Here is a 23,806-nt window from a genome sequence, read left to right as displayed (position 1 = left end):
ACCCAAGATTTCATCGTATCCCCCTCCACGAACCCCTCAACGACGCAAACAAAACGCGCGTTGTCACGATTTTTTAGACATATCGTTCTACAAACAAGATACCACCGAATCATTCAGCTTTCCAGCTTTCGGTATCTGTAAATGCAAATTATTCTTTTAATACTGTTCTAATACGTCATTTCGTCAGAAATAGTACTCATTACAACAGCTCGGTGGCGCCATCTACCTGAAAAAAGAGCAACCTGCTACCCAAATAATACAATATTTCTACTGGTAGATGTCCCTGTTCTATATTTTTGCGATTCTCTTCTCGAGCAAATTCGATTTTCGCTGGGGGAAAAATGTCATGAATTTATTTCAAGTACTGAAATAAATGTTAAATCGAATGTTATTTTGACATAAATTTTAGTAATTGTCATTACCAACTGGTATTAAGCCTTTCGCTAGGGGAAAACTAGTCTCTTTTTCTCATTGTCGCCTTTGATAAGACAAAAGAGACGGCGGACATAGTGATAAAGATACCAACAACTTGATAATATTAGTAATATCTAAGACAAACCAAGTTATTGTGCAAAACCCTATTATATTAGTATATTCCACTTTGATAATGTGGACTCATTAACCGAAACGAAAACTCTCTTATCGTTCATGTTGTTTTCTTTTACACAATTTTTAACCGTCGAAATTTCAATCGCTAGGGACTTTCTTCTAGTAATAATATGAATCGTTAAACGATATTGAACATCTCCAGTTTGTCCATCTAATATCTTTTCGTTTTTATGTACTTCATTACAGTCGTAGTTCGGCTTCTTCCATTCGTTTTTTGGTCCGCGTTACGTTACGTCGAATGAATGGTTTTCAAGCGATTTAAAGTATATTATTCTCGCTATTTTGCGTCAGTACTTACCGAAAACGGTGTACTAACGTCGCAAGGTCATCGTTGACGAAGGTAAATACTTGTAATTACGTTCAATTTGCGAAGGTGCAACTTCGATGTTTTATCGGCGAATAGCAATGGCTGCAATGCGACATTCGACATTCAGTTTACCGTCATCTTTAGTCTGTTACGCGTTAGTACGTTTCAAACGTATAGGGTATTCTCGATAACATTTCGTTAAAGTTTTAACAAGATGGTTTACTAATTCGTCACTGACATAGCCATGCTTTGGTTATCGAATTTTAATAAATATATTTTTAATTATTAAAAAGTAAAGGAAGATGGAGCAAGAATCAAGACGCAAAGGACCAAGAAGTCCGAGTGCAGATTCAGAAGATTCCTCTCATAGAAGGAGGTCTAGGAAATATGATAGATCTCCATCTCCAAGAAGGAGTAGATACCGTCGTTCTCGGTCTAGGGATAGAAGATCACGTTCAAGTTCAAGGGATAGAAGGAGAAAGGAGTCCAGTCGTACACAGCAAGAATGGAAACAGCAAACATCTCAGGCTCAAGCTTCTACACCCAATACAAACAATTCTGGTGGCTATGTTCCAGCAGTTCATAATCAATATCAGGTATAGTTAATCCTACATTTTAAATGAAGATTTGGCCGATATTTATTTCTTTTTTTATATAGAGCTTATTATGTAGGAAAATTATCTCTTGTGCAGGCACCTCCACCACCAAACACAAGTCAACCACCGCCACCTATACCAGCTTACAATCAAGGATATAATAGTTACAATTACAACTATGGACAAGGCTATGACTACACTTATCAGCAACCAACTGGTTATCGCAGTGTAAGTTTAGCAGAAAAGATTTTGTTCACAAAAATAATGTGTATCCTGTATAAGAATGACAATCTTATTCCATGGTATCGAAATTGTATTGCTAAAATAGCAATGCAATTAAGCTGTACTATTTATGAGGAGCTTGTTGAATGTTACCCATTTGCCAGTTTAATCGCACAAAGTATGATTTTGTGTAAGTAATTACAAAATTGCTATCACGCTACCAATGTGTGTTTTAACACTTCCTGGTAGCGCAATTAGTTTATGGGGATGATGTTTACGTTTGTTTGTCTCGCGAGCTGTCGCGAATCCCCGCGTAAGTATAATACTCGCGTTGTTTATTTTATTGGCATCGACATTGGAAACCAGTATTATTGAGCAGATGATTCATCTTCAAGAATCTTCCGTGTATTATCCAAAGTTCTGATTTGAGTATGGACGAATAAAGGTAAGGTTCGATGGAAATACTGTATGAGAATTTGAGATCAAATGTTCCTTTATTTTGTTAGGATTATCCACCGACGAATTGGCAAGGGAATCAAGTACCATATAACAATCAGCAACCACCGCCACCTCCAACGTTAACGTCTCAGCAAGAATCGTCGAGGCCGGTAGACAGTGGTTCCTCTGGATTAGTTTCATCCATGGCTAGACCAGAGGATGCTAAGAAGGAAGGTGCGTGTCTTTGAATTCCTTTTATTTTCATTAGTGTATAGTATCGGTGTATGTGCACAACTTTAAAATTTCTTGTATTTTAAATGACCAGCAGCAATTGCAGCTGAAGTAAAACAGCAAAAAGCAACCCTCGCCAAACAACGGGAAGAATACGTTAAGAAATCAGCTACGTTGCAACGCGAACTGGAAATCCTGCGTCAACAGTGCGATGAAATTGGTAAAGAGGGTGGGCGCGAAAATAATCGCATCATAAAAGAAAATCAAAAGTTGCAGGTAAAGAAACTGTGCCATTTTTCGAGAAAGAATGCACCTCGTTTTGCCTTTCACTAACTGTCCCATTATCTTTCCATTTACAGATTGAAATACAAAACAAAATGAAGTCGATACATAACGTTATCGACATGCTTACCGGAATAATCGGGGACAAAGCGACCGTTGATGATCTTAAAAGCAAATTTAAACTAGAAATTAACAAGCGTTCGAGGAGTCCTAAAGAAGATTTCCCGAAAGGGAAATCGGAATCACCGGACAGATCGTCGGGCTCAGATTCCGATAAGGAGTCGAAAATCGAAAGGGAAACGAAAGATCGAAGGTCTCCCGAGGACACTAAACCTATGTACAATTTCGTGCATTACGATCCCGAAATGCATTGGTGTAAAGTCTGCGATATATTTCCTAAAACGGCAAAGGAATATTTGAATCATCTGCATAGCAATGAGCACAAAGAAGCTTGCTTAGTAAGTTGCCTTATGGTTGTCACAGTAGAGCCACTAGTAAAAAGCCTCCTTCGACTTTGGTATAGGTACTTTAAATGCTTGAATTAAAAAAAAGAAAAAAAAAACCGTATATCCTGATTGAAGATCGTTTTCATATAAATAACATTTACAATTACTAGAACAGGAAGCAGAAATATGTAACTGATAAATTGATTTACGTTGTGAGAGAACAAAACGGATTCGGTTAAGACTATGTATTTCTATTTCGAACAATATTTCGTGTAAGGATGATATATTATCGTATAACGATCGACGTGCAGGTACTTGGTACAAAGTCTGATTGGTGTACCATAAAAGTGTCACTTATAAAAGTGTACCACCGAGTAATTTCTCGTGAAGTATATAAACCGAGCGTTTCACGATTAATGTATTGTTCCCTGCAACAGGAACGCAAGATAGTTGATATGCCATGGCATGAGCGGAATGGAGAGGGAACAGAAAAGGAAGTGCCCTATTATCCTGGACTGCCAACGAAAAGAACACCAATTAAAGGTATGGATCATTTCAGTGGATAATTACTAATAGAATACAATTCCGTAGCTTGTGCACAGACACTGTGGTGTCCGGTATGTATTGAAGAAATCTACGGCTATGGTTTGCTCAAAAATTTGTCTGCGGTTAACCGAAAAATATCCGATTCTCTGCCGTAATGTGTAGTAAAGAAAATGTTTAACATTTTGTTTCATTTTTGGATTTTGTTTTGTTTTCTTTTTGTCTCTCTGTCCGTGGGAATAGATTTATTTCACAATTATCTGCCTGTGCCGCGGAACACTGCTTTCTTTTTGTTTCCGGAGAATGTCCTATACCTATGCGAAACGATAGCAGCAAATTTTGTAGCAACAATGATTAAACACCGTAGAGATGCACTGGATTTTGAAAGGGCCTCGAGGAGCACACTTTCGAGCGATTTCAGATAGTTTCAGCTTCTATTATCGAACTGTTTCTCGAATTATTCTTCGCAAGTGTATTGTTCGTCGGATCGTCGTACGTAGGTCAATCTTTGGCAGTCAAGAATGAATAAAAGAAGACTTTGTCTATGTGAAAATATCCACACTATGAAAAGCAATGTTACCATAATGATAGTGCGTGCAGAAATTCAAATAACATATTTAGTTATTCGAAAATGTGTAAACTGTGACAATTCGCTCGTGTTAAGTATTTATTATATTTATTATATCTATGCATACATATATATATATAAGGATATATATACATACATACATGTTCATGATATACATTATTATAAATTGAGATACATTTGTGAAACATACTGTAAGTGCCGAAAAATATGGTATAAATTACGAATATAAATTTTTCTTGATAGTTTAAAATTTAAAATTTCAATATAAACAAAATAGAGAAGGCAATAGCAGTATGTATGGAAGTTTACTTACTTTATGTAATTTATTATTTTTATTTCACTTGTAAAACTTCTGTGGCGTATCTGTACGAATAAAGCATGAGTTCTTTCCCCTCTCACCTTTTTTTCTTCTAGAGATCAACATGGGACGATCGAAGAAATATTTAATGTTGTCAGCCATTTGTTGAGCATCTTTTAATATATTATTTTTGTTTTCAGTGACATGAATGTGTCGTGGCAGAATATAAGGTCATTCTTTATGAACTTAAATTGTTTACCGTTTTCAAAGCTTGAGCGATGCTAAGCGACGAATCATTTGGTTATAGGTTTGCAGTTCTTCAGCGCTGCGACGGCATGGTACTGTAAGCTTTGCGATTCCTGGATAGGCGATCTTCATTGCGCGAGTTTGCATCTGAAATCGAAACAGCATTCCGAAAACTATTCCGTAAGTTTGCCCCAGAACGTTGAATTGAAATTTACGATAAAATAACCGTAGAATTTATATTTTAATATCTTTCTTTTGTTTTTCTTTCCAGAGTTTCGTGGAACAGAATCCACATTGGGAAACCGATTGGATGGCTGATCGCGAGAAAGCGTTCTCAGAGGAAAAGCACAAGCAGATACAAATGGAGCTGCAAAAACATAAAGAGGACGATCCGCCGCCGAAGTCGAAGAAATCGAAGAAGAGCAAGAAGAAGTCAAAAAAGTCGAAGAAACGAAGAAACAGGAGCAGCGGCAGCGACAGTTCCAGCGAGTCCGAGAACTCTGACACGGACTCCGATCAAGATATGTCGAAGAGTATTCGCGTCGCTATGCGAAATAAAATGAAGGCCTCGACTCAGGCGATCCTCAACGAGGAAATAGACTATCATCGAATCAAGTTGAAAGGTCACTGGTCGAAAGTGACTCAGCATTTGAATCAGCCGCCGACTCCGGAACCACAACTGGCAGAAACCGATGACAGACAATTGTTGAACTCGATTCGGGACAAGTTGAAAGCGAAGCAGGAGGAGGAGATGAAATCGATTGGTAATCGAAGGTTGAGTCAAGAGAAAACAGTCGAAGAAGAAGAAGAAGAGGAGGAGGAGGAGGAGGAGGAGGAAGAAGAGCAGGAGCAAACTTCATTTTCGAACAAATCCAAATTGGAAAGCTTAGAAGCTTGGGGACCAAAGGAACCGCCGAAACCGTTTTGGATAAAAAAGGAAGAAGAGAAACCACAGCCTATAGCTAACAAGCCGATTGAACTGCCAAAGCCAGAAGAAATGCCTAAGCCTCACATGGGATTCTGGACGAAGCAACAAGTGAATATGACTGTGAAACCACCCGAGAATAAAACTGTGGAAAAAGACGACGAGAGAGATCGGGAAAGCGACCGATACAAAGAAGATCGTGAGAGAAAGTATGACAGACGGGAGGATAAATACGATCGGTATAGCAGGCACGATAGAAGACGTGGCGGACGGGATAGGGACAGGGATCGTGACAGAGACAGGGATCGTGATAGGGATAGGGATCGTGATAGGGACAGGGACAGGGATAGGGAGAGGGATTATTACGAGGATCGAAGAAAACGTGATAGCAATGATTCCCCTCGTCGCGACAGGAATTGGCGTGATAGTCCAAAGAGAAGCTACGATAAATATGGCAAAGATAGAAGAGACGATAATTCGTCCAACGATGAGTCTAAATTCGAAAAGAAGACCAATGAGTCCGCGTCGAAATCTAAAAAGGGTAACGTGCAAACAAAAAAGTCCGCGCCTCAGGTATCCAAAGGAAAGTTACCCTTCATCGGTAGATTACCACTGTTCAAGAAGAAAACCGAAGAACCAAAATTGCCTGAGAAGGACATCACGCCGCTTCCGTATCAACAAAGTAAATTCGAGGACACGCCAAAGGTTCCCAATGAAATCATCAATCCACCAGGCGTGGTACATATTACCAAACTCGCCACTCCGTTAAATCTTGGCAACAACAACAATAATAACAGCAGTAATAGTGGTAATAACGTTAGCCAGTCACCGGCTCAAAGTAACAAGAACCAACCGATGAAGATTTTGGTCGCTCCGCCGCCGCCAGTATTAAACGAAACTAAACCAACGCAACAGGTAGTCGACATGGAGATCGAAGATCAGGTGGAAGAAGCACTGATAGAAGAACCAATGATGGAGCAGCAGAAACAGCCGCCAACTGTAGCTAAGTTACCTCTGCCACCTCATCCACCGCCGCCCTTGAACAGACCGCCGCCATCTTTTACGGCTCAGCCGTCGTCGCAACAACAAGCTGTGCAAAGCAGACCACAGTTTTCTACGAGTCGACCTCCACCGCCATTCATATCGAATCCACCGCCATTTGTTCAAAGTCAACCGCGCTTCCCTGCTCATCAAACAGTGCGACCGCCCGTTCAAACTCATCCGCCGTACATGACCAATCCACCGCCTCAAATGGCCGCCGTTCCGTTTGTTCAGAATCATCAAAATCCACCACCACCTCCAATGCCAACCGTGGAGGGGGGAACGGCGGATATCGCGGAGATACCAGAACCTACTGAGAAACGAACAGATCCAAGCATTCCTCTGCCCGACGACTTGCAAGAAGCGTTGAACATTATATTCCCCAAGGAGGAATCCGAAGCCAAGCAACAAAGTCAACAGGAGACTAATATCATGTACTCGTCTATGTACAGTATGTTAGGGTGCGTCGGTTACGGACCAGAATATATGGACCAACCCCCACCGGAAATAACGCAGGCAGACGCGGAGGTGGACACGCAACCTGGACCAGACGATTTGAAAATGTTAGGCATTGACGAAGGAGACACGATCCTATAAAAAATGAAATTTTACGAACTTACACGTACAGAACTGACTGTTCTCTTTTGGTAAGGTTTACAGATGGACCTTACGAATCATTCTGATAGTTTGTTCACTATTTTTCTTTGAAGCGAGTTGTTACTCGCCAGATGTTGATCCGTTTGTGAACCGACGAATGTATTTCTAAATGTAAAATTCATATGATAACACATGTTAAAATGGAATTATGTAATTATGTAAACTAGTATTTTAAATGGGAAATAGTAAATGTTTCTCCATTGTTTACTGGTAACAAATCAACCTGGTATTATTATTATTATCGACTGTTGTCATAATGAAAAATGGAGACACGAGTATCACGCGAAATATTTACTATTTTTTATTAAACGTACTATTTTCATTCAGTTTTAACTGATTTTAAAAATTTACAGAAACTTCAATACCAATGTTAAAACAATTATTTTGCATAAAAAAGAAACTGTATTTCATAAAAGTTTGTAATTTCAATTTACATGCGTAAAGATATCGTGGTTTTAATGAAGTACTCTAGACGTGCAGGTATTGGCTTCATCAACATTCAGAATATGCTTACTTTGAATTCCACTGTGAGCGGTATAAACAACGCGCTTTAAACAAATTTTCCAATTGTACATTTTACTCGTCAGTAGTATTCCATTAATAAAATGATGAAATGCGAAGTATGAATTGATGTTGGATAAGGGACACAACAAATTAACTAAACGATCAAACAATTCTATGCATTGTTTAACTATACTTTATTTCTTCTTATGGAATTTCGTTTTCTTCCGTTGGTTGATAATCGTTTTACGAAACTCTTAAAACAGTATCACATTGCTTCGACCCACAAAAGCGTAAAACATGGTGTTTCTTTTCGTTAAGACCATTAAATATTGCATGGCACAATACATACCACAAATTATGTCCTAGGCGTAAGTGACGTACATAATATCCTCATTTACTATTGTCATAACACTTTCGAACATGTCACTTAATAATTTAACAAGAATTCTCACAAGATGCATTGTATTTTTCTACCGTACAATGAAACGAATGTGTACACAGGAATTTTTGACTACTGACTTTGTATCTACAAGATACGTAAATCGTGTGTAATCTTTATTACTTTCAAGTCTAAAATTATTTATTGACACGACTCGTGTATGAAGCGAAATGACATTTTATGCATGTTTTTTTAGTTACTTCTATTGAACACGTAATTCGTCATATTAGTTTTCTTAAAAATGCCATTAAACGCCATGCACGGTACCCATTGCATCTTCCATTCGGCATAAAAAGATCGACAAATACAACGTGCTTTTTATTAATTTTAGTTTGCTTAAAGCAACGCGTGTCTGATGAATTTCTCGAATCTACCTAACGATAGGTATGTCAACTGTTAAAGAATCATTATAGTAACAATGTTACATTTAAGCCCATTGATTTTTAACGTACTCCCATGTAACATGGAGTACAGTATCAAAAAATCTCTGTTTAGAAAATTCTAAAAAAACATTCGCATATAGGAAACAGGTAAATATTTCATGTATATTGGAATGATATCTCATGGAATGAACGGTAAGTCTAATCGTTGAAGCATAGGTGCGTCGATATCTAATTTCAGCGCCGAAGCACAACAATTATGCACGAAGAATAACGTGTGGTGTCGTTCGATTGTATCGTGCGAAATGCAAAGTTCAGATTTGCAGTACAAGCCCCGCGCTTGAAATATTATCACCACCACCGGCAGTCTGAGCCGCTTCAGTGCAGACCAGAACAGGTGCGACGCATACTTGAATGGAAATATCATCGGTTCCCGTTCTCAATATTTCGTCCCAACAAGAAACTGGTTTATTAATATCCAGTGCTATCCGAGTACCGTCGATGATAGACGTCGAGAAGCTATCATCTAAAATCAAGGCTGCTTTCCTAACGTCAACCTGAAACATTTTAAAAATTTCAGTGAATCCTGATTATTTGCGACTATTTGCTTAAATGTGAGACATTTACTAAACCGTTCTACTCCAACAACTTCCTTTAATCCTTTTGGTAATTCATCGGGCACTCGCGGAGGCCGAATGGGATACCAAAAGTGTTAAGTAGATCATATTGTAATCAAGGAATACCCTATACTTACATAACTTGTCGCGCATACGTGTCTGTGTGCCGTTAACGATGCTTTCGCTGCAGCGGCCATCGTATTCTTCCACGTAGTCCCTTTTACAGTAAATATAGCCTGATACGCTAACGTATGTACATGAATTCGCGTAAGCTCGCGCGAATTGAGAATTGACTTGCTTTTCATCCGTATCAATTTAAACAACGTTCGCATCTGATCTAAAACCGTCGCGATTCGCGGCGTCGAATTGGCTACTAAAGAAATGTTTCCATAATACATAGCATTATGTAAATTGGCAATTTCTTGCTCGTTCATTCCCAAACTGTCCGCGAACGGTATAACCGAATCGCACAATTCGAACAGTAATTTATCTTCTACAAACGATGCCATTTCGAAATGGATCCTCGTTAACGGCGATCGTTCCATCATTTGCTTCTTCACCTTAAGTAAAAGCTTCTTCTGTTCACCTAATTTGGAATCGGTTAATCTCATAGAACTGGTAAAGATTTCGTGCATAAACATTCGAATAACAATTACCATCTGGGAATGGGTAGTTGTCCATCATTTGTAGGCCACTGATAACAAGCAAGTTAGGCTGATATGTAGATAACAGTTTATCGAATGCATCAAATGAACTTATCAATGGATTAATGGCATCGTTGTGGACTATATATCTAGGAAATTGTTTCAGTATGTTGTTAGTATCTTGGCCACTTCTGTACAACGGTCCCCCAAAAATTGATTAAACATTTTACCTATTTGCTCTAGCGCTGGAGTAAGGACCCCAAACATCACCGTGTTTATACTCTATAATTAAATGAATATCGTCCCGTTTCACTTCTCCCCCAACAACATTGATGATCTGAGGTATCATTTGATGCAATGACTTCGTCAATTTTGCGGCAAGCGTCACGTCGCATCCCTCTCGAGCGAATCGTAATGCCATAACAGCTGCATTTCCACCGATAGTAGAATAAGAGGACGGAAATGAACGAGCTTTTGTAACGAGATCGTCGAATAATGTTCGGTTCGGCATGTATCTCCTAAAAAATTAAGAAACATTTTAGATATGATTGTACTGAGAAAAATTGTTTAAATATCGACATCGAAAGTCAACTAAAGAGATCAAACGATGATTACATACTCTGCAGCGGCTCCATGTCGGAAGTAATAAGCGAAACTCTTCAACAATTCCAATTCTGTGTTTATTTCATCGAAATGTTCCGGTTGTCCAATCTCCTCGGAATATTTTAACAACTGTTCAGCGTTCACGAAAACGTCAGTGCACACGCCATAACCTATTGCGACTTTCGGTCTCGAAATGATCACGTGTTTGTTCTCAATCCTCTCTAAGCCGCGAATTAAAGTTTTCAGACGCTTCTGAAGAACATTTTCAGAGTTTCGATAATAAATCGCGACTAAAACCATCAACACAGTGACAACTGTGCCGAATTTCAACCCCTTGTTGTACCCCATATCGAACACCAATCAACACCAACAAGAATAACGAACCAGCGCCAGTGCTACAATCTATGTAATTTCTTAAAAATCTAATCGATAGACCCAACGTAGACGCTCCTTATCATTCTGGTATCATTTAGCCTCGTGTGAAAATTATTATTGTCGTCCCTCGATAACACAATAGTAAAGATGCACATAAAATGAATAGATTTCGTTTGATAATATTTATTTAAAAAACAATACCATGTTGAATCATTCGAATACATATCGATATCCATACTTGTATACGTACGCGTCATACAATCTTCATGTCAATTAAAAAGTTATTACCTATAGTATTTGTACAATTATACAGCATGCTGATATCTATCGTTTTCAGAATATATGAAGTCTTACAAACAAATAGGAGTTATGTATTAGTAAAAATACAGGGGCAATATAGTACAACGTTTTCGCTGTATATATGTTGCGAAATTTTACTCGATATATAAAAATATTCATAGTCTATAATTGTAATTACTATCCCTAAATAGTAGAAGGTACAGAATTTGTTAAATTAAATCTATTATGGGTTGATACAAATTACAATGCTTGGCGACCGAAGACAGCAACTTCTGACATCCAGAGATCTTAATTACTAATACACACGGGTTTGAATATTCGAGATTTAAATTCTTAAAATGAATATTTTACATCGAAACAGTCGCAAAAATTCTGCCTTCTACAAAACGATTACGAGGGATCATTCGCCTAAAATTGATACTTCTTTGTTTTTCGTATGAAGACGCATATGTTTCTTTAAATTGTCAAGCCTGTTACACCGTCGATCACAGTAATCGCACTGATAAGGCATTAAATTGCTATGCACCACTACGTGACCATTCAGATGACTAATTTGTTTGAACCGTTTTCCACAAATGCTACAGACATACGGTCTCTCGTTCATATGAGCGGATGTAATGTGCGTCTGTAGATTGGTCTTTCTTACGAAGGTAGCCTTGCAGACGTCGCATTCAAACGGCCTTACATTCGCGTGAATAGCTAAATGAGACTTGAGAACATTCTTGTGTTTGAAGTTTTTCTCGCACAAGTGACATTGGAACGGCCTTTCGTCATTGTGGACTTTCTTGTGAACGGAGAGATGAGCCAATTGCTTGAACATTTTCGCACAGATCTCACATTGGTACGTACGCCCATCCTCGTGGGCGGCGCTAATGTGACGACGCAAAGTGTCCGCCAATGTGTACCGTTTTCCACAAATTTTACAGCGGAACGGACGCTCGTTCGTATGGGTCATTAGGTGGCCATTCAGGTTCCTCTTTTCAAGGAATCGCGCGCCGCAGACGTCGCACTGATACGGCTTCTCCCCGTTATGCACATACATGTGTTTCTTCAACGAGTTCGAAAGACTAAATCTCTTACTACAAACTGTGCACTCGAACTTCCGTTCACCAGTGTGAACCAGCATATGGGACTTCACGTGTCCTGCCTGTTTAAATCTTTTCCCACATACGGCACAGGCAAACTGACGCTCGTGAGAATGAGTAAGTATATGTCGCTCTAACACACTTTTAGTAGTGAACACCTTTTTACAATTATCGCATTCGAATAGACGGAAGGACTCTTTCGGTTTCGAGATATAATCCTCTTTGTGCGTCTGAGTGTGTGCCTTCAATGCGCTCAGAGAGTCGAACTTTGTCCCGCACACCGCGCAACGGAAAGAACGGTAATCCGTGTGCGTTAATGTATGCTGACTGAGATGCCCTAATTGCTTAAAGCTTTTACTGCAAATTTCGCAGACGTACGGTCTCTCGTTCGTGTGAGATCGCATATGCCTTTTCAATACACTAGGGAAGCTGAATTTTTGTTTGCAGTATGTACATTCCAACGATGAGTCGCCGTTATCTACTTTCTCGGAGGCAATCTTTTTCCTTTCCTTAAGAAAAGACAAACGTTTCGATGCTTTAGGACTTTCGTCCGTAATATTAGATTTCTTTTCATCTAAATTTACATCCGAAGAGGTATTTAATTGTTCTGGCGTCGCTTCCGATATTGTTTCCTCTTGTATTTTACCTCGTCTCGTTCTACTCAAAGTAGGTAACTTAATATGTTTATGAGATTGTCGCACGTGTTTTTCGTATAAACTTAAAAATTGAAAAGTCTTGTCACATAAATTGCATTCAAATTTTTTACCTTTGGTATGTGATTTCATGTGGTTCTTCAAGTGACCAAATTTGATGTACTGCTTCTGACAGATACTGCATTTCAAATATTGATTTTCAGAAACCGAGCTCGTTTTTTCATCCATTGCCGATTCATCTTCAAACTCTGTATGCATATTTATTGGTGCGCTTGTAACATTAACAAAATTAAAATTGAGAGGATCCCCTCGAGACTCAGTTGTGACCTCCCTATTAGAATCACTGTCACAGTCGCTTGACTAATGAATTAAACAATATGGATTACTAATTGACAGAAAAATGCTAATATTATAACTTAATATTATACTTACACTATCCAGATCTATGATTTCTTGGAGGTCTGAACATTCAGTGAACTTTTCAGTCTCTTCCATTTCAATATTAATACTTGTATTACATGTCAGATTAATCCACTCTTCTTCTGTCCATACATTTTCTATCATATCCATTGCAGTAATTCTTTCTTGAAATTCTTCATGCACGTTTTTTCCAAATAGTATATCATAAGGAATCCTTCCATTTTCACATTGAAATGTGGAATTTTGAAAAATCTGTACTTGTTTCAAAGCTTCCCACCATGTTCTTGTAGGGTTTTTCTGTGCCCAACATTCAAGCAAGTTCTTAAAATCTCTGCTGTTCTCTTTGTTCTGAGAGATTTCTCCATGTAGTATAACAAAATCTTTCCACAAAAAGCGTATTTCGCGTACAACTTGCTCTGCGAATTTACGTCCATTATTGCTCTGTAAGACCTGTGGTGCTCCAATAATTACCAATATATCTAAAAGTTTTGTTGCAACTGCCCTTGCTGTATTCTCATGCAAACTTTGTAGCACAACAAATTTAGATATCTGATCTTCATAGACAAAGAAATACTTGTAACTGCTATTTAATTTCACTGGCATATCTATGACATCGATTTGTCCTCTATGATGCAGTCTCTGGTTCATAATATCACAATTAGAATTCATTTTTTCAATGCTATAATGATCTAGACAGTTTAGGATTTTATACAGTCATTTCAGGACAATAGAACCATTAATATGTATATTATAACTCTATTTGATCTATTTTTTGACTCAACATGTAAATATATATTTCTTCAGAGGTAGGAAATTAGGTACCTCTTAATGAAAATTTAGTTTACGTCTTGCAAACCTAATGCAGAATGTTTCAAACTATAATTTAAAGATTTTGTCTGGCACTGTTTCTGTTCCTGACACATTCATTGTTTACATCTTTAATCCGTCGAAAACTGGAAAGGGAATTAAATAATTAAGACGCATTAATTTTAATAAATACATACAAAAGACGTATGCTTCAGTTAGTGTATTAACGAAACATGTAATCTTATAAAAAATAATAGTGTTTAATTCTAACCTAAGCAATTCATTGCAGGATTCATTTTGCATTAAACTAAAGTTTCCGTAATTATTTTTAAAAGCACGTGACATCAACTCTTGGAATTGTTTCATTTCATATTTGTTCATGGAATATACGTTATTTTCCACTCTTCAATTCAACAATTAAAGCTGAATATTCGACCGTAAATTCTCGTTTACCGTTTTTAGGGTACGTTTTCATAGATGCGACAAATTGCATTTAACAAAATCAGTGGAAATGTGAATCAAACTAGAAATGTCAGAGGTTACCACGATTACCACTGTAAATAGGGTAATGTCTTTCAATTTCTCTTCTTTTTTTCCTATAGCAGTTGAATAATGAATGTGTTCAGTATTACTACGAGCAAAATCTAAAAAGTTTTACTTCTATCCAAATAATATTTTAAACTAAATGGTGGGAGGCCCTTCATGTACCTCACTTTTCCCCTAAGGTAGAAGTTGGTAGTAATTGTTAACCAGTTGCATCTAGAGATGGCGTGCAAAATCACTAACGGTGATTTATCACAGTGATCGCCGAATCACGATCACGATCGTGATTTAACTTCATTTACGACCGTGATTGCGATTTTTTTATCTTGAGTGAATTTGCTCACTGCAATCGTAAGTCCTTGATCTTTAAACAGAAAAACGTATTCAATATGATTTTACGATGAATTACATTACTGTGTTTGTAAAAATCAGTAGAAAAAACAAGAAATTCTAAAAGAATGATTTGCTAGGTAACATGTAGATTATAATTCGTAATCATTAATTTATTCATTATTCTTCATTGTTTCTACTTATTCCTTCACTTTATACGATATAACCCTAATTTTTGTTTTGATGTCGTTAATGTGAAATATCCAAATTATGTATCGCGTGTAAAGAACTGTTAGGTTTCTCCACCAATAAGAAACGATCACGGGAAATCACGAATCACTGTGAAAAATCATCGTGATTGGGAACGAACGTGATCGAATCACGAGTGATTCACAAGTAGCAGTTCACGCCATCTCTAGTTGCATCTGATGCACCCAGGGCCAGCCAATAGCGTTCTGCCGTCTGCCACGTTCCCGGGCTGTCGCGTTGTTACACGTTACACGTACGAGTTGCGGGAAAAGTCTGCTCGCCAAGCACCGTGTCGGGCACGGTTGAGATCCGTGTTAACGATTTTATTTAATCAGTGAAAGATGCAAATATTGCGACAGTTGGACGTGCACCCAAAGGTGCGCGATGAAGCGGACATTCTTGTGCGAACATTTAGTGGTGCCGTCGGTAAAATGTTTCACTTGTCAAAATTCATACATCTACCGCCTGTCAATTCTAACTTTGCACGCTGTCTGATCAGTTTATTTACAAATGTGATCTCACAAGATCGTTTTATTACCAGTATAACATCGAATGAATTTTTCTGCTGTTTTGATTACTATTTGGAAAATAACATGAGACAAGTACTGTGCATTGCTAACCTTAAATTCGGCATTATCGAATAAATCTACGAATTTGTATTAACTTCTTGCCTGAGAGAATAATTGTTTATGCTTCCTATCGTTCTCCACTGTACAACAGACATTACGTGACATGTTCGTTAATGCTTCTGACTTCGTATTGCTTATTGTTTACGTTTGATCCGTCGTAAATAAAGTCTCTAACCTATTTATATGTATGTTTACCGTGTGCCCTCGCGTGTGCTTCCAGTGACGATCATCAGCACTATTATTATGGGCATGTTGTTTCTGTCCGAAGTGAATTATTACCTCACGCCTACCCTCAGTGAAGAACTGTTTGTGGATACCTCAAGGGGTTCTAAGCTAAGAATTAATTTGGACATTATAGTGCCTGCGATATCATGCGATCGTAAGCGAATATTGTATTCTATGTAGTTTCTACTAACGACAGTAGCCACAAATTTACTAAACAGAGTGACTTTTAGTTTTATCAATAGATGCTATGGATACTACCGGCGAGCAACATTTACAAATAGAACATAACATATTTAAAAGACGTTTAGATTTAGATGGGAAACCTATAGAGGATCCAAAGAGGACAGGTACATTAGTTGTTAATATTCAAAGGGATTAGTATCTATATAAAGATACCATTAAGTTGTATTTGTTATTTTTTTTTTAATTCATTTTATTATAGATATTACTGACACAAAAGCACTTAGCAAAACTACTGCGAAGGTAATTAAATTATGTGCAATTCTTTGGTAGAGATAATTCCCCTTTAAGAAACTGTAAAAAAATTTACAATTTTTTGTAGACAGTAGAAAGTACTACTGCTGAAACATGTGGAGATTGTTATGGAGCCTCTAGTGACACTACCAAGTATAGTATATATATAAGTAATTTATAAATATATATTACAGATAAATTTCCTACAATCGATTAAATTAATCTTGTAGGTGTTGTAATACTTGCGAAGATGTCAGAGAAGCCTACAGGCTTAAAAGTTGGGCACCTCCTGATCCAACAGTAATTAAGCAATGTCAGAACGACAAATCAATAGAAAAGTATAAACACACTTTTACCCAAGGATGTCAAATCTATGGTTACATGGAGGTGAACAGAGTGGGAGGAAGTTTCCACATTGCACCTGGTGATAGCTTTTCCGTTAATCATGTACATGGTAAAGTAAATGTACAACACTTTCTCTTGTGTGAACTAATTGTATTTCTCTTATTTAACATCTATTACGTAGTAACAATACGGTCATGATTCACAGTGCATGATGCTCAGCCGTACACGTCTACTCAGTTCAACATGACCCACAGAATTCGCCACTTAAGCTTTGGGTTGAACATCCCAGGAAAAACAAACCCCATGGATGATATCACTGTAGTTGCATTGGAAGGTACGTCCTCGATCCTTAGAAATCTTTTATTAAAAAATCAACAAGTGCTCTCAAATTACAATCCTCTGTTTCCTAAATTATGAACACAAGTACTAGCATCTTATCCCAGTTCCTATGGCCATAAATGTGCCAAATGTTCCACCACCTTGAAGCATTATTTTCCCAACACTGTGTATGAGTCTTGTGCCTCTTAATCCACACCTGATAATAAACATATCATTACCTCCTTGACCAACTAATCCTATCAGTTTACTTATACTAGATTACACATATATGTATACTTAAGTGCAGAAAATCCTCCGAACAGAGCACCAGATGATAGGCCGACACAAAATCCAATCGTGAAACCCATTTTTATCTTGTCCCAACATGTAGGAGTTTGTTGGTAGATTCCTCCTGGTACAACTGGCATTTCACTCTACAAGTATAGAATTTATTATGATTCTATATGCTCTCCTAACCTATTTGACATATTATGATTAAAACAATCGAGATTCCGCCGGAAGAATTTAAAAAAAGTATCTCTAATTCTAAATTTATAGTTGATACCGTAATCACACCGACACATTCTATCCGTAAGGGTAAAATTGTTTTTTTTAATATCTCCTCATGGCTCGACTCCACTAAATTTCACTAATTTCATGTACCAACGAATTTATTAATATCTTTTACGGCCAACATCACTCACATTTTGATCAGTAAAATCTTGATTTCGATTCACGTCTCACCGTACTTTTCTTTAAGTTATGATTTTTAAATCCTTTGATAGGCATTCAACACATCGGTAGGGTAATCTAGAAAAGACGCCATGTTACTTGAATGCGTGTATGAGCGACTGATGCGATCGTTACTTCCGGTCCCGAGTTTGATTCTTCGGGTAGCGGGTTATTCAAATGGCCAGTCCGTGTAACAACGTGTCAAGAACTTATTCGAAAAGTTTTCACTTCGAATTTTGACACGTAAAATACTGGGGTTGGTTTTCCGTGCGTTACTGACACGTACCGTTTCAATTGAAACTCCGTGATAACGTTCCGCTGTTTTTTTTCTCTTCATTTTTCAGGGGCGATGATGTTTTATCATTATATAAAAATCGTGCCCACAACGTACGTTCGCGCTGATGGCTCAACATTATCGACGAATCAATTTTGAATCAGGAATGCCCGGAATATTCTTCAGCTACGAACTTAGTCCGCTTATGGTGAAATATACGGAAAAAGCGAAATCGTTTGGTCATTTCGCAACGAACACATGTGCCATTATCGGCGGTGTGTTCACCGTCGCCGGATTGATTGATTCATTATTGTATCACTCTGTTAGAGCAATACAAAAAAAGATAGAACTAGGAAAGTACAATTAAGAGTCTAGATAGATCGATAGATAGACTGCGGATGTTTATGCAAATTTCTGTTTTTATATATTACTTGACAGAAACTGGGAACGATTTTACCAGGATTTATTAAGTTACCAACAAAATAAGTCATTAATGCGTGTACAAATTTTGTGTCATACATGCTTTACATTCTTTTGTACGCCATAAATGCATAAAATCCGCAGTCTATTAGTAGATATGGAAAATTATTATGATACATGAAGCTGTGTATGTACGCTGTAGATAGGTCTAACATCTGTCGAAGTAACTGCAATTTTGTATAAAACACAAAGGGCTGAGGGGATTTTGTAAAGTAATTGATGATTTAAAGCATTCATCAATTTTTTGATGCTGATCCAGATAACATTGTATTTCTTGAGCAGTTTTTTTCTGTAACATATAGACTGCGGATATTATGCATTTATTGTAAATACGATTTTTTAAAACTCAGAACAATAAAAAATTTAACGAGCTTTTTGGTTCATTTGAAAGAATAGCGTTAACAAATTTCTTTCGAATTATCATTTCTGTAAATTAGTCTGTAAAAATATGTATTTGCATAAATATCCATATTCTGGAATATGTATACATATACATAATTGTAAATAAAGATCTGACATAGACATATGTAAGGAAATTTAATATTTAAGTATCTATACAATAAAAGTTATCCTGTTAAAGGAAATCAATAATGCAAATATTTATTATAACGTAATTGTATTTACATTTATTACTGTTTCAACACTAAATGGATTTTAAGAACATATTGTATGTATTGATTGATGCTTTTGCTACATTTTTACAAAATTTAATATCATTACCAGACACTATATCCAGTGGTGATACATACAATGGTTTTGTAGGATCATACTGGGTCTTTTTTAATTCTGTTAAAAACGAATGCCTTTGCTGGAGCCTGATCTTCCTACAAGTTAAAATCTGTGGTTGGTTGACTAAAATTTCATGTGATAACTTCATTACATTATGCGCATAATCAAAACTATTCATTATTTTGCTCCTGGCTGTAATTAAAATAAAGATTAATTTTCTGTTAATGATATTAATTGTTGTATGTTAATCCTATAGTATTTACCATTCATCCACAGACGTGGTACTCTCATCAGAAGAAGTTGTGTCTGTTCTTTATCGAAACCCATTTCCTCTCTCACAGCGAAAGTGTTCTCCATTAAATGTTTCATCTGATATGTTATAAGTCTAGGACACTTTACAGCTAAAAGTCGTACTCTATGACCATTTAGTTTGAAATGGTGTTGGAAGTAACCTAATCTCCTGTCTATATCTTTTATTTTAAATGACAACCAAAAAGGATTAGAATTGATTATTTTTTGTACCATATCAGGACTAAAATGATGAGCCATTAAATATCTGATCCTTGTGTGAAGATCATCTAAGTCCTCTTTGAAAATTTTAGGATTATTGGTGATAAACTTGCCAAGATTTTCTGGTGGTACTCCACAATCATTTAAAAATCTTATATACGGTTTTATGTCCTTGTCGAAGTCAAGGCTTAGGATCATTTCTACTACATCTCTGTCTGCTTCTAATTTATATAATTCCACTCCTAATTTTACTAACTGCTGAATGGTAATTGAATCATTTGCAAATCTTGCAAAGTTATAAGTTGGCATTACACGAGGTTCAATATGGGAAAGATCTTCTGAACATACATCCAATGGTCCTAATGGCTTCTCATTTATATCATATAATGCATCATCAAGATCATGATTAAATTTGCCTAGTACTGTAATATTTTCTGAATTGTGTTCATTCAGTATAGCTGGTTGGTTTTTGTTTACAGTCATTGTTACATTGTCAAAACTACGATTATAGGTACCCATTACTGTAGTAGTTTGTTTTGCATTGCATGTGTCCCTTGTTGTTGGTACAGTTCTATTTATATCTCTATTATAATTATAATCTAATTTCTCCAAAAATAAATTAATTTCTGCTGGATCAAGTACATTCGACCTTTCTGTTACATTGTCATTACATTCATCATTTACACAATGATTTACAGAAACGTCGTCTTTTAATCTGTTCATATAACCTTCTTTACCATTAAGCTCATCAGATTCTTGCAAACAGTCATTCTTCAAATTTTCATTTGGTACTTTGTCTTCAAAAATTTTGCTTGTGAATCTTCTATAAAAATCGAAACCAATGCGAGCGTTAGTGAAAAACAAATTTGCGGTTCCACTAGTTTTTCGACGTGCCAGTCGTAAAACCGTATATGATATCGAATGTATCATATCTGAGGATAAATAATTAATACAAATGTGAACGAATAGTATTAACTTGTTTGAAATGTGTAACTTATCCTTTAAATATGAGAAATAACATCAGTGTTATGATAGAATTGCCATCTTATTGTATATCTGTCCTTTTTCTTTCCTTACACTGCACGACCTCTATCACTATTCTGCGTTCTTAATACAAGAGCAGCATTCTTCACAAGAAAGTATAGCCAAAGGAAGTAAAATTACATGTACATATCGATGCATACCTTTCTTTGTGTATGATCTCCTGAACATTCTACAGTCCTAATACAAAAGCAGCATTTTTAACTGGAAATTCTAAGCAGAGGAAGTAATGATATGTTCCTCACTTTCTGTACCTTTCTCTTTCTTCGACTCCTATCCTCTTTCTATGTTCCTAATCCAAAGAGCTGATTTTCGCCGAAAGTATTTAGAAGATAGTGCGTATAGGGGTTTAATTTATAGTCATTAAGATATGTCAGCGTTGATGACTATTTAACAATAAATTGAGTCTATTAATTCTTCAATTTCCTTATAAATTAACGCATTAAGCAATAAGAGATGAATTTGATTATCTGTACAATACAATTTTATTTTTCATATGCAGTTTACATATTTATATCAATGATCAGATTTGGGTGGGTTTTCGTTACCACTTGCGCGCTCGGGTGGATTTTCTGATGACGAAGGGAGATGGTCCGTTCTGTAATCGAAACAAAAAAAATTGTATATTGATAATGTTGAAAAAGTTATCTTTTAAATACAAAAGTACAATTATTTTACATCTTTAAAGGCACTCTTTCGTTAAACTTTCTCCTCTCAGCGTCCAACAACTTTTGCCTCGCCGAGCTTTCCTTGAGCGTTTCTTCCATAATCAAATCATATATTTGTGTGGTATTTAATCGAGTTGATGGATTGGTACTCCTTGCAATTGTAGTTTTTAGAGATTCAAATATATTTTCTTTTCCTGCGTTGTCTGCAATAGAAGAGAACATACAAAATTTTTTTTACATTGTACATTCTGTCTAGGCCAGGCTATTTTATTGTTTTACAATTTTAATTTGTTCTTCGTTATTAGTCGTTGGATGTATAAAACGTTTCAATGATTTTACATGAAAGAAGTTGTATAGAAACGTGTAAATATAACAAATAAAAATTTACACTTTCCATATAATCGTAGCAAAAAATTAACATTTCTTTTACCAGACAATCTTGAGTCCTTTTCTCTTTCTTCTAAAAGAATGTAAGAGCGTCCGATAAACTTTCGTTATTGTCAAACACCAGTCTTTGTGCCTGGAAGTTCTCCTCTTCTGTTGCACCCAAAGAAAGTGTGCAATCATTTTCAACATCTTCATTGTTGAACGACTCCTCGATCGGAGATCTGTGAATTAGTCCATTGCATATGAACAGGGAAGCCCGAACTGATGATCGTAGCAAATTGACTCTAAAATAGGAAAAACACAATGTACTAGATTAACCAGATTTAATGTTTTCAAAAAGAAAGGTGTGTAAAAGTGAATTCACTTACAAGCACCTGGCGTGCACGAGTCCAAAAATAATAAGTGATGTAGCTATCAAAGCTACAAGATAAAGAAACATTTTCGATATGTTCAGTAACTGTTAAATGGTTCAATAAACCATTTTATCAATTGACTGATATCCATTAACAAATGATGATTGATCTGACCTACTATGATTCTTTGCATAAAAGTGAAACAAGCAAGATCATGCTGTTTGAAAGTTGCAATATTTTCCTATTACTTGGTACACTTTCATATTGCAATCGAAAAGTAACGTTCTGTTGTACATTTATATTCAATACGAGTGAAGCTGTTTGTCATATTTACAGTAAACGATAGAAGTATTTATACAGTAAGAAAGTGCAAATAGAAAATTACATTTTTTATACCAGCAGATCTGATTAAATGGACATTAGCATAGTAAATAACTTATACTTGTACGTTTGTTACTATTAATTTATATATCTACACGTAATATCCGAATATAAATATTTTAATATAGTTATTAGCAAGATTTTTAATATAGTTATTAACACTCTTTTTACTTTCATGTTCTTACTGTATTTGTTCCACGTAAGCTCTCAGTTGCGGTTAACCAAGGGGACACGCTTGCATCTGATGCTTGGTATTTGAAGTATAAAATTTACAATCTTACTGTTATTTGTACAAGAAGATATATTAAACGATACACTTGTATTCTAAAAACTGTTTATTTAAGCATTAGATGTTAACAAACAAAAATAGTAATATCCAGCATCAGACACCAGCTGGTATTAAATGTTTATATCTATATACAAAAGAGTATCCAAAGGAAAAATAAAGATATATCGAAACTAGATCACAAAATATGTATACAAAACTTTACTTTAATGGTTAACAAATCTGATGCATAGCGCAAACAGTGTTTGTTTTTTTTTTTATCAAACGACTTATACATATATGCACATGTATATACGTACGTATAAATGCTATGGATTGCTCTTCAGTATTTTATATTAATTTGACAGAACGTTCAGGAGGAGAAATACAAATTCATAAGTGGCGTTTCTTTCGTGTCTCTTATTTCTGTTCGTTTTCTTTTGTAATAGAAAAAAAATATAATGTCTAAAGAAATATCAATTCATAAACGTTTCGGGTGAATATATAAAAAATTATATATAGTTTGGTTTCCAAAATCCCAAAATTTAAAAACCAAATAATGTTCCTTATATCCCACAATAAAGCAACAACAATTACTTTAAACACATAGTGACAA

The 23,806-nt window shown here is 36.3% G+C and overlaps 7 protein-coding genes across 8 annotated transcripts; 2 read left to right on the top strand and 5 right to left on the bottom strand.

Annotated features, from left to right (window-relative positions):
- Positions 1–815: 815 nt before the first annotated feature.
- Positions 816–7,709, top strand: LOC107185267 (zinc finger matrin-type protein CG9776-like). The gene is made up of 9 exons (XM_015572926.1): positions 816–949; positions 1,210–1,512; positions 1,609–1,740; positions 2,241–2,406; positions 2,498–2,679; positions 2,763–3,143; positions 3,569–3,674; positions 4,869–4,987; positions 5,079–7,709. The coding sequence occupies exons 2-9, from the start codon at positions 1,219–1,221 to the stop codon at positions 7,368–7,370; spliced, it is 3,672 nt and encodes a 1,223-aa protein (XP_015428412.1). The 5' UTR covers positions 816–949; positions 1,210–1,218; the 3' UTR covers positions 7,371–7,709.
- A 1,327-nt stretch (positions 7,710–9,036) lies between these two features.
- Positions 9,037–10,965, bottom strand: LOC107195229 (ADP-dependent glucokinase). The gene is made up of 5 exons (XM_015585033.1): positions 10,634–10,965; positions 10,245–10,532; positions 10,027–10,163; positions 9,508–9,956; positions 9,037–9,310 (listed from the first exon to the last, which is right to left on the bottom strand). The coding sequence occupies exons 1-5, from the start codon at positions 10,963–10,965 to the stop codon at positions 9,068–9,070; spliced, it is 1,449 nt and encodes a 482-aa protein (XP_015440519.1). The 3' UTR covers positions 9,037–9,067.
- Positions 10,966–11,170: 205 nt separating this feature from the next.
- On the bottom strand, positions 11,171–14,259 carry LOC107195181 (zinc finger protein 135-like). Its single transcript, XM_015584970.1, has 2 exons — positions 13,463–14,259; positions 11,171–13,390 (listed from the first exon to the last, which is right to left on the bottom strand). Exons 1-2 carry the CDS (start codon positions 14,117–14,119, stop codon positions 11,693–11,695), a joined length of 2,355 nt encoding a protein of 784 aa, XP_015440456.1. The 5' UTR covers positions 14,120–14,259; the 3' UTR covers positions 11,171–11,692.
- Positions 14,260–15,634: 1,375 nt separating this feature from the next.
- Positions 15,635–18,763, top strand: LOC107195186 (endoplasmic reticulum-Golgi intermediate compartment protein 3). The gene is given in 9 exon segments (XM_015584977.1): positions 15,635–15,805; positions 16,229–16,387; positions 16,464–16,580; positions 16,676–16,716; positions 16,796–16,860; positions 16,938–17,161; positions 17,258–17,386; positions 18,447–18,531; positions 18,533–18,763. Coding segments are annotated over 9 exon segments (1,116 nt in total). The 5' UTR covers positions 15,635–15,720; the 3' UTR covers positions 18,744–18,763.
- Positions 17,399–18,194, bottom strand: LOC107195187 (reactive oxygen species modulator 1). Of its 2 annotated transcripts, none has more exons than XM_015584979.1 (3): positions 18,120–18,194; positions 17,668–17,804; positions 17,399–17,587 (listed from the first exon to the last, which is right to left on the bottom strand). In XM_015584979.1, exons 2-3 carry the CDS (start codon positions 17,796–17,798, stop codon positions 17,479–17,481), a joined length of 240 nt encoding a protein of 79 aa, XP_015440465.1. In that variant the 5' UTR covers positions 17,799–17,804; positions 18,120–18,194; the 3' UTR covers positions 17,399–17,478. The 2 variants fall into 2 exon arrangements, with proteins under 2 accessions (XP_015440465.1, XP_015440464.1); XM_015584978.1 differs by having other exon boundaries at positions 18,075–18,188.
- A 736-nt stretch (positions 18,764–19,499) lies between the features above and the next one.
- LOC107195170 (transcription termination factor 3, mitochondrial) lies at positions 19,500–21,160 on the bottom strand. The gene is made up of 2 exons (XM_015584957.1): positions 19,849–21,160; positions 19,500–19,777 (listed from the first exon to the last, which is right to left on the bottom strand). Exons 1-2 carry the CDS (start codon positions 21,023–21,025, stop codon positions 19,500–19,502), a joined length of 1,455 nt encoding a protein of 484 aa, XP_015440443.1. The 5' UTR covers positions 21,026–21,160.
- A 492-nt stretch (positions 21,161–21,652) lies between these two features.
- Positions 21,653–22,630, bottom strand: LOC107195169. The gene is made up of 4 exons (XM_015584955.1): positions 22,560–22,630; positions 22,294–22,475; positions 21,815–22,019; positions 21,653–21,734 (listed from the first exon to the last, which is right to left on the bottom strand). The coding sequence occupies exons 1-4, from the start codon at positions 22,628–22,630 to the stop codon at positions 21,653–21,655; spliced, it is 540 nt and encodes a 179-aa protein (XP_015440441.1).
- Between the last annotated feature and the right edge of the window lie 1,176 nt (positions 22,631–23,806).

Source organism: Dufourea novaeangliae, unplaced genomic scaffold, assembly GCF_001272555.1.
Source record: "Dufourea novaeangliae isolate 0120121106 unplaced genomic scaffold, ASM127255v1 scaffold55, whole genome shotgun sequence".
Classification (NCBI taxonomy): Eukaryota; Metazoa; Arthropoda; class Insecta; order Hymenoptera; family Halictidae; genus Dufourea; species Dufourea novaeangliae.
The sequence above is the reverse complement of the archived record's forward strand: the minus strand, read 5'-3'. Positions and strand labels throughout refer to the sequence as shown.

Excerpts from the sequence above, each read along its gene's own strand:
- LOC107185267 (XM_015572926.1), top strand. The coding sequence starts at position 1,219 with ATGGAGCAAGAATCAAGACGCAAAGGACCAAGAAGTCCGAGTGCAGAT. Across the intron at positions 1,513-1,608 it reads CAGTTCATAATCAATATCAG|GCACCTCCACCACCAAACAC; the intron begins GTATAGTTAATC and ends TCTCTTGTGCAG. Across the intron at positions 3,675-4,868 it reads GAAAAGAACACCAATTAAAG|GTTTGCAGTTCTTCAGCGCT; the intron begins GTATGGATCATT and ends ATTTGGTTATAG.
- LOC107195229 (XM_015585033.1), bottom strand. The coding sequence starts at position 10,965 with ATGGGGTACAACAAGGGGTTGAAATTCGGCACAGTTGTCACTGTGTTG. Across the intron at positions 10,164-10,244 it reads TCCAGCGCTAGAGCAAATAG|ATATATAGTCCACAACGATG; the intron begins GTAAAATGTTTA and ends ACAATTTCCTAG. Across the intron at positions 9,311-9,507 it reads ACGTATGCGCGACAAGTTAT|GTTGACGTTAGGAAAGCAGC; the intron begins GTAAGTATAGGG and ends AAAATGTTTCAG.
- LOC107195181 (XM_015584970.1), bottom strand. The coding sequence starts at position 14,119 with ATGAATTCTAATTGTGATATTATGAACCAGAGACTGCATCATAGAGGA. Across the intron at positions 13,391-13,462 it reads AAATCATAGATCTGGATAGT|TCAAGCGACTGTGACAGTGA; the intron begins GTAAGTATAATA and ends TTAATTCATTAG.
- LOC107195187 (XM_015584979.1), bottom strand. The coding sequence starts at position 17,798 with ATGCCAGTTGTACCAGGAGGAATCTACCAACAAACTCCTACATGTTGG. Across the intron at positions 17,588-17,667 it reads GGAGGATTTTCTGCACTTAA|GTGTGGATTAAGAGGCACAA; the intron begins GTATACATATAT and ends GTTTATTATCAG.
- LOC107195170 (XM_015584957.1), bottom strand. The coding sequence starts at position 21,025 with ATGATACATTCGATATCATATACGGTTTTACGACTGGCACGTCGAAAA. Across the intron at positions 19,778-19,848 it reads ACCACGTCTGTGGATGAATG|CCAGGAGCAAAATAATGAAT; the intron begins GTAAATACTATA and ends TTTTAATTACAG.
- LOC107195169 (XM_015584955.1), bottom strand. The coding sequence starts at position 22,630 with ATGTTTCTTTATCTTGTAGCTTTGATAGCTACATCACTTATTATTTTT. Across the intron at positions 22,476-22,559 it reads CTCGTGCACGCCAGGTGCTT|AGTCAATTTGCTACGATCAT; the intron begins GTAAGTGAATTC and ends TTCCTATTTTAG. Across the intron at positions 21,735-21,814 it reads GAAAGAGTGCCTTTAAAGAT|AACGGACCATCTCCCTTCGT; the intron begins GTAAAATAATTG and ends TTTCGATTACAG.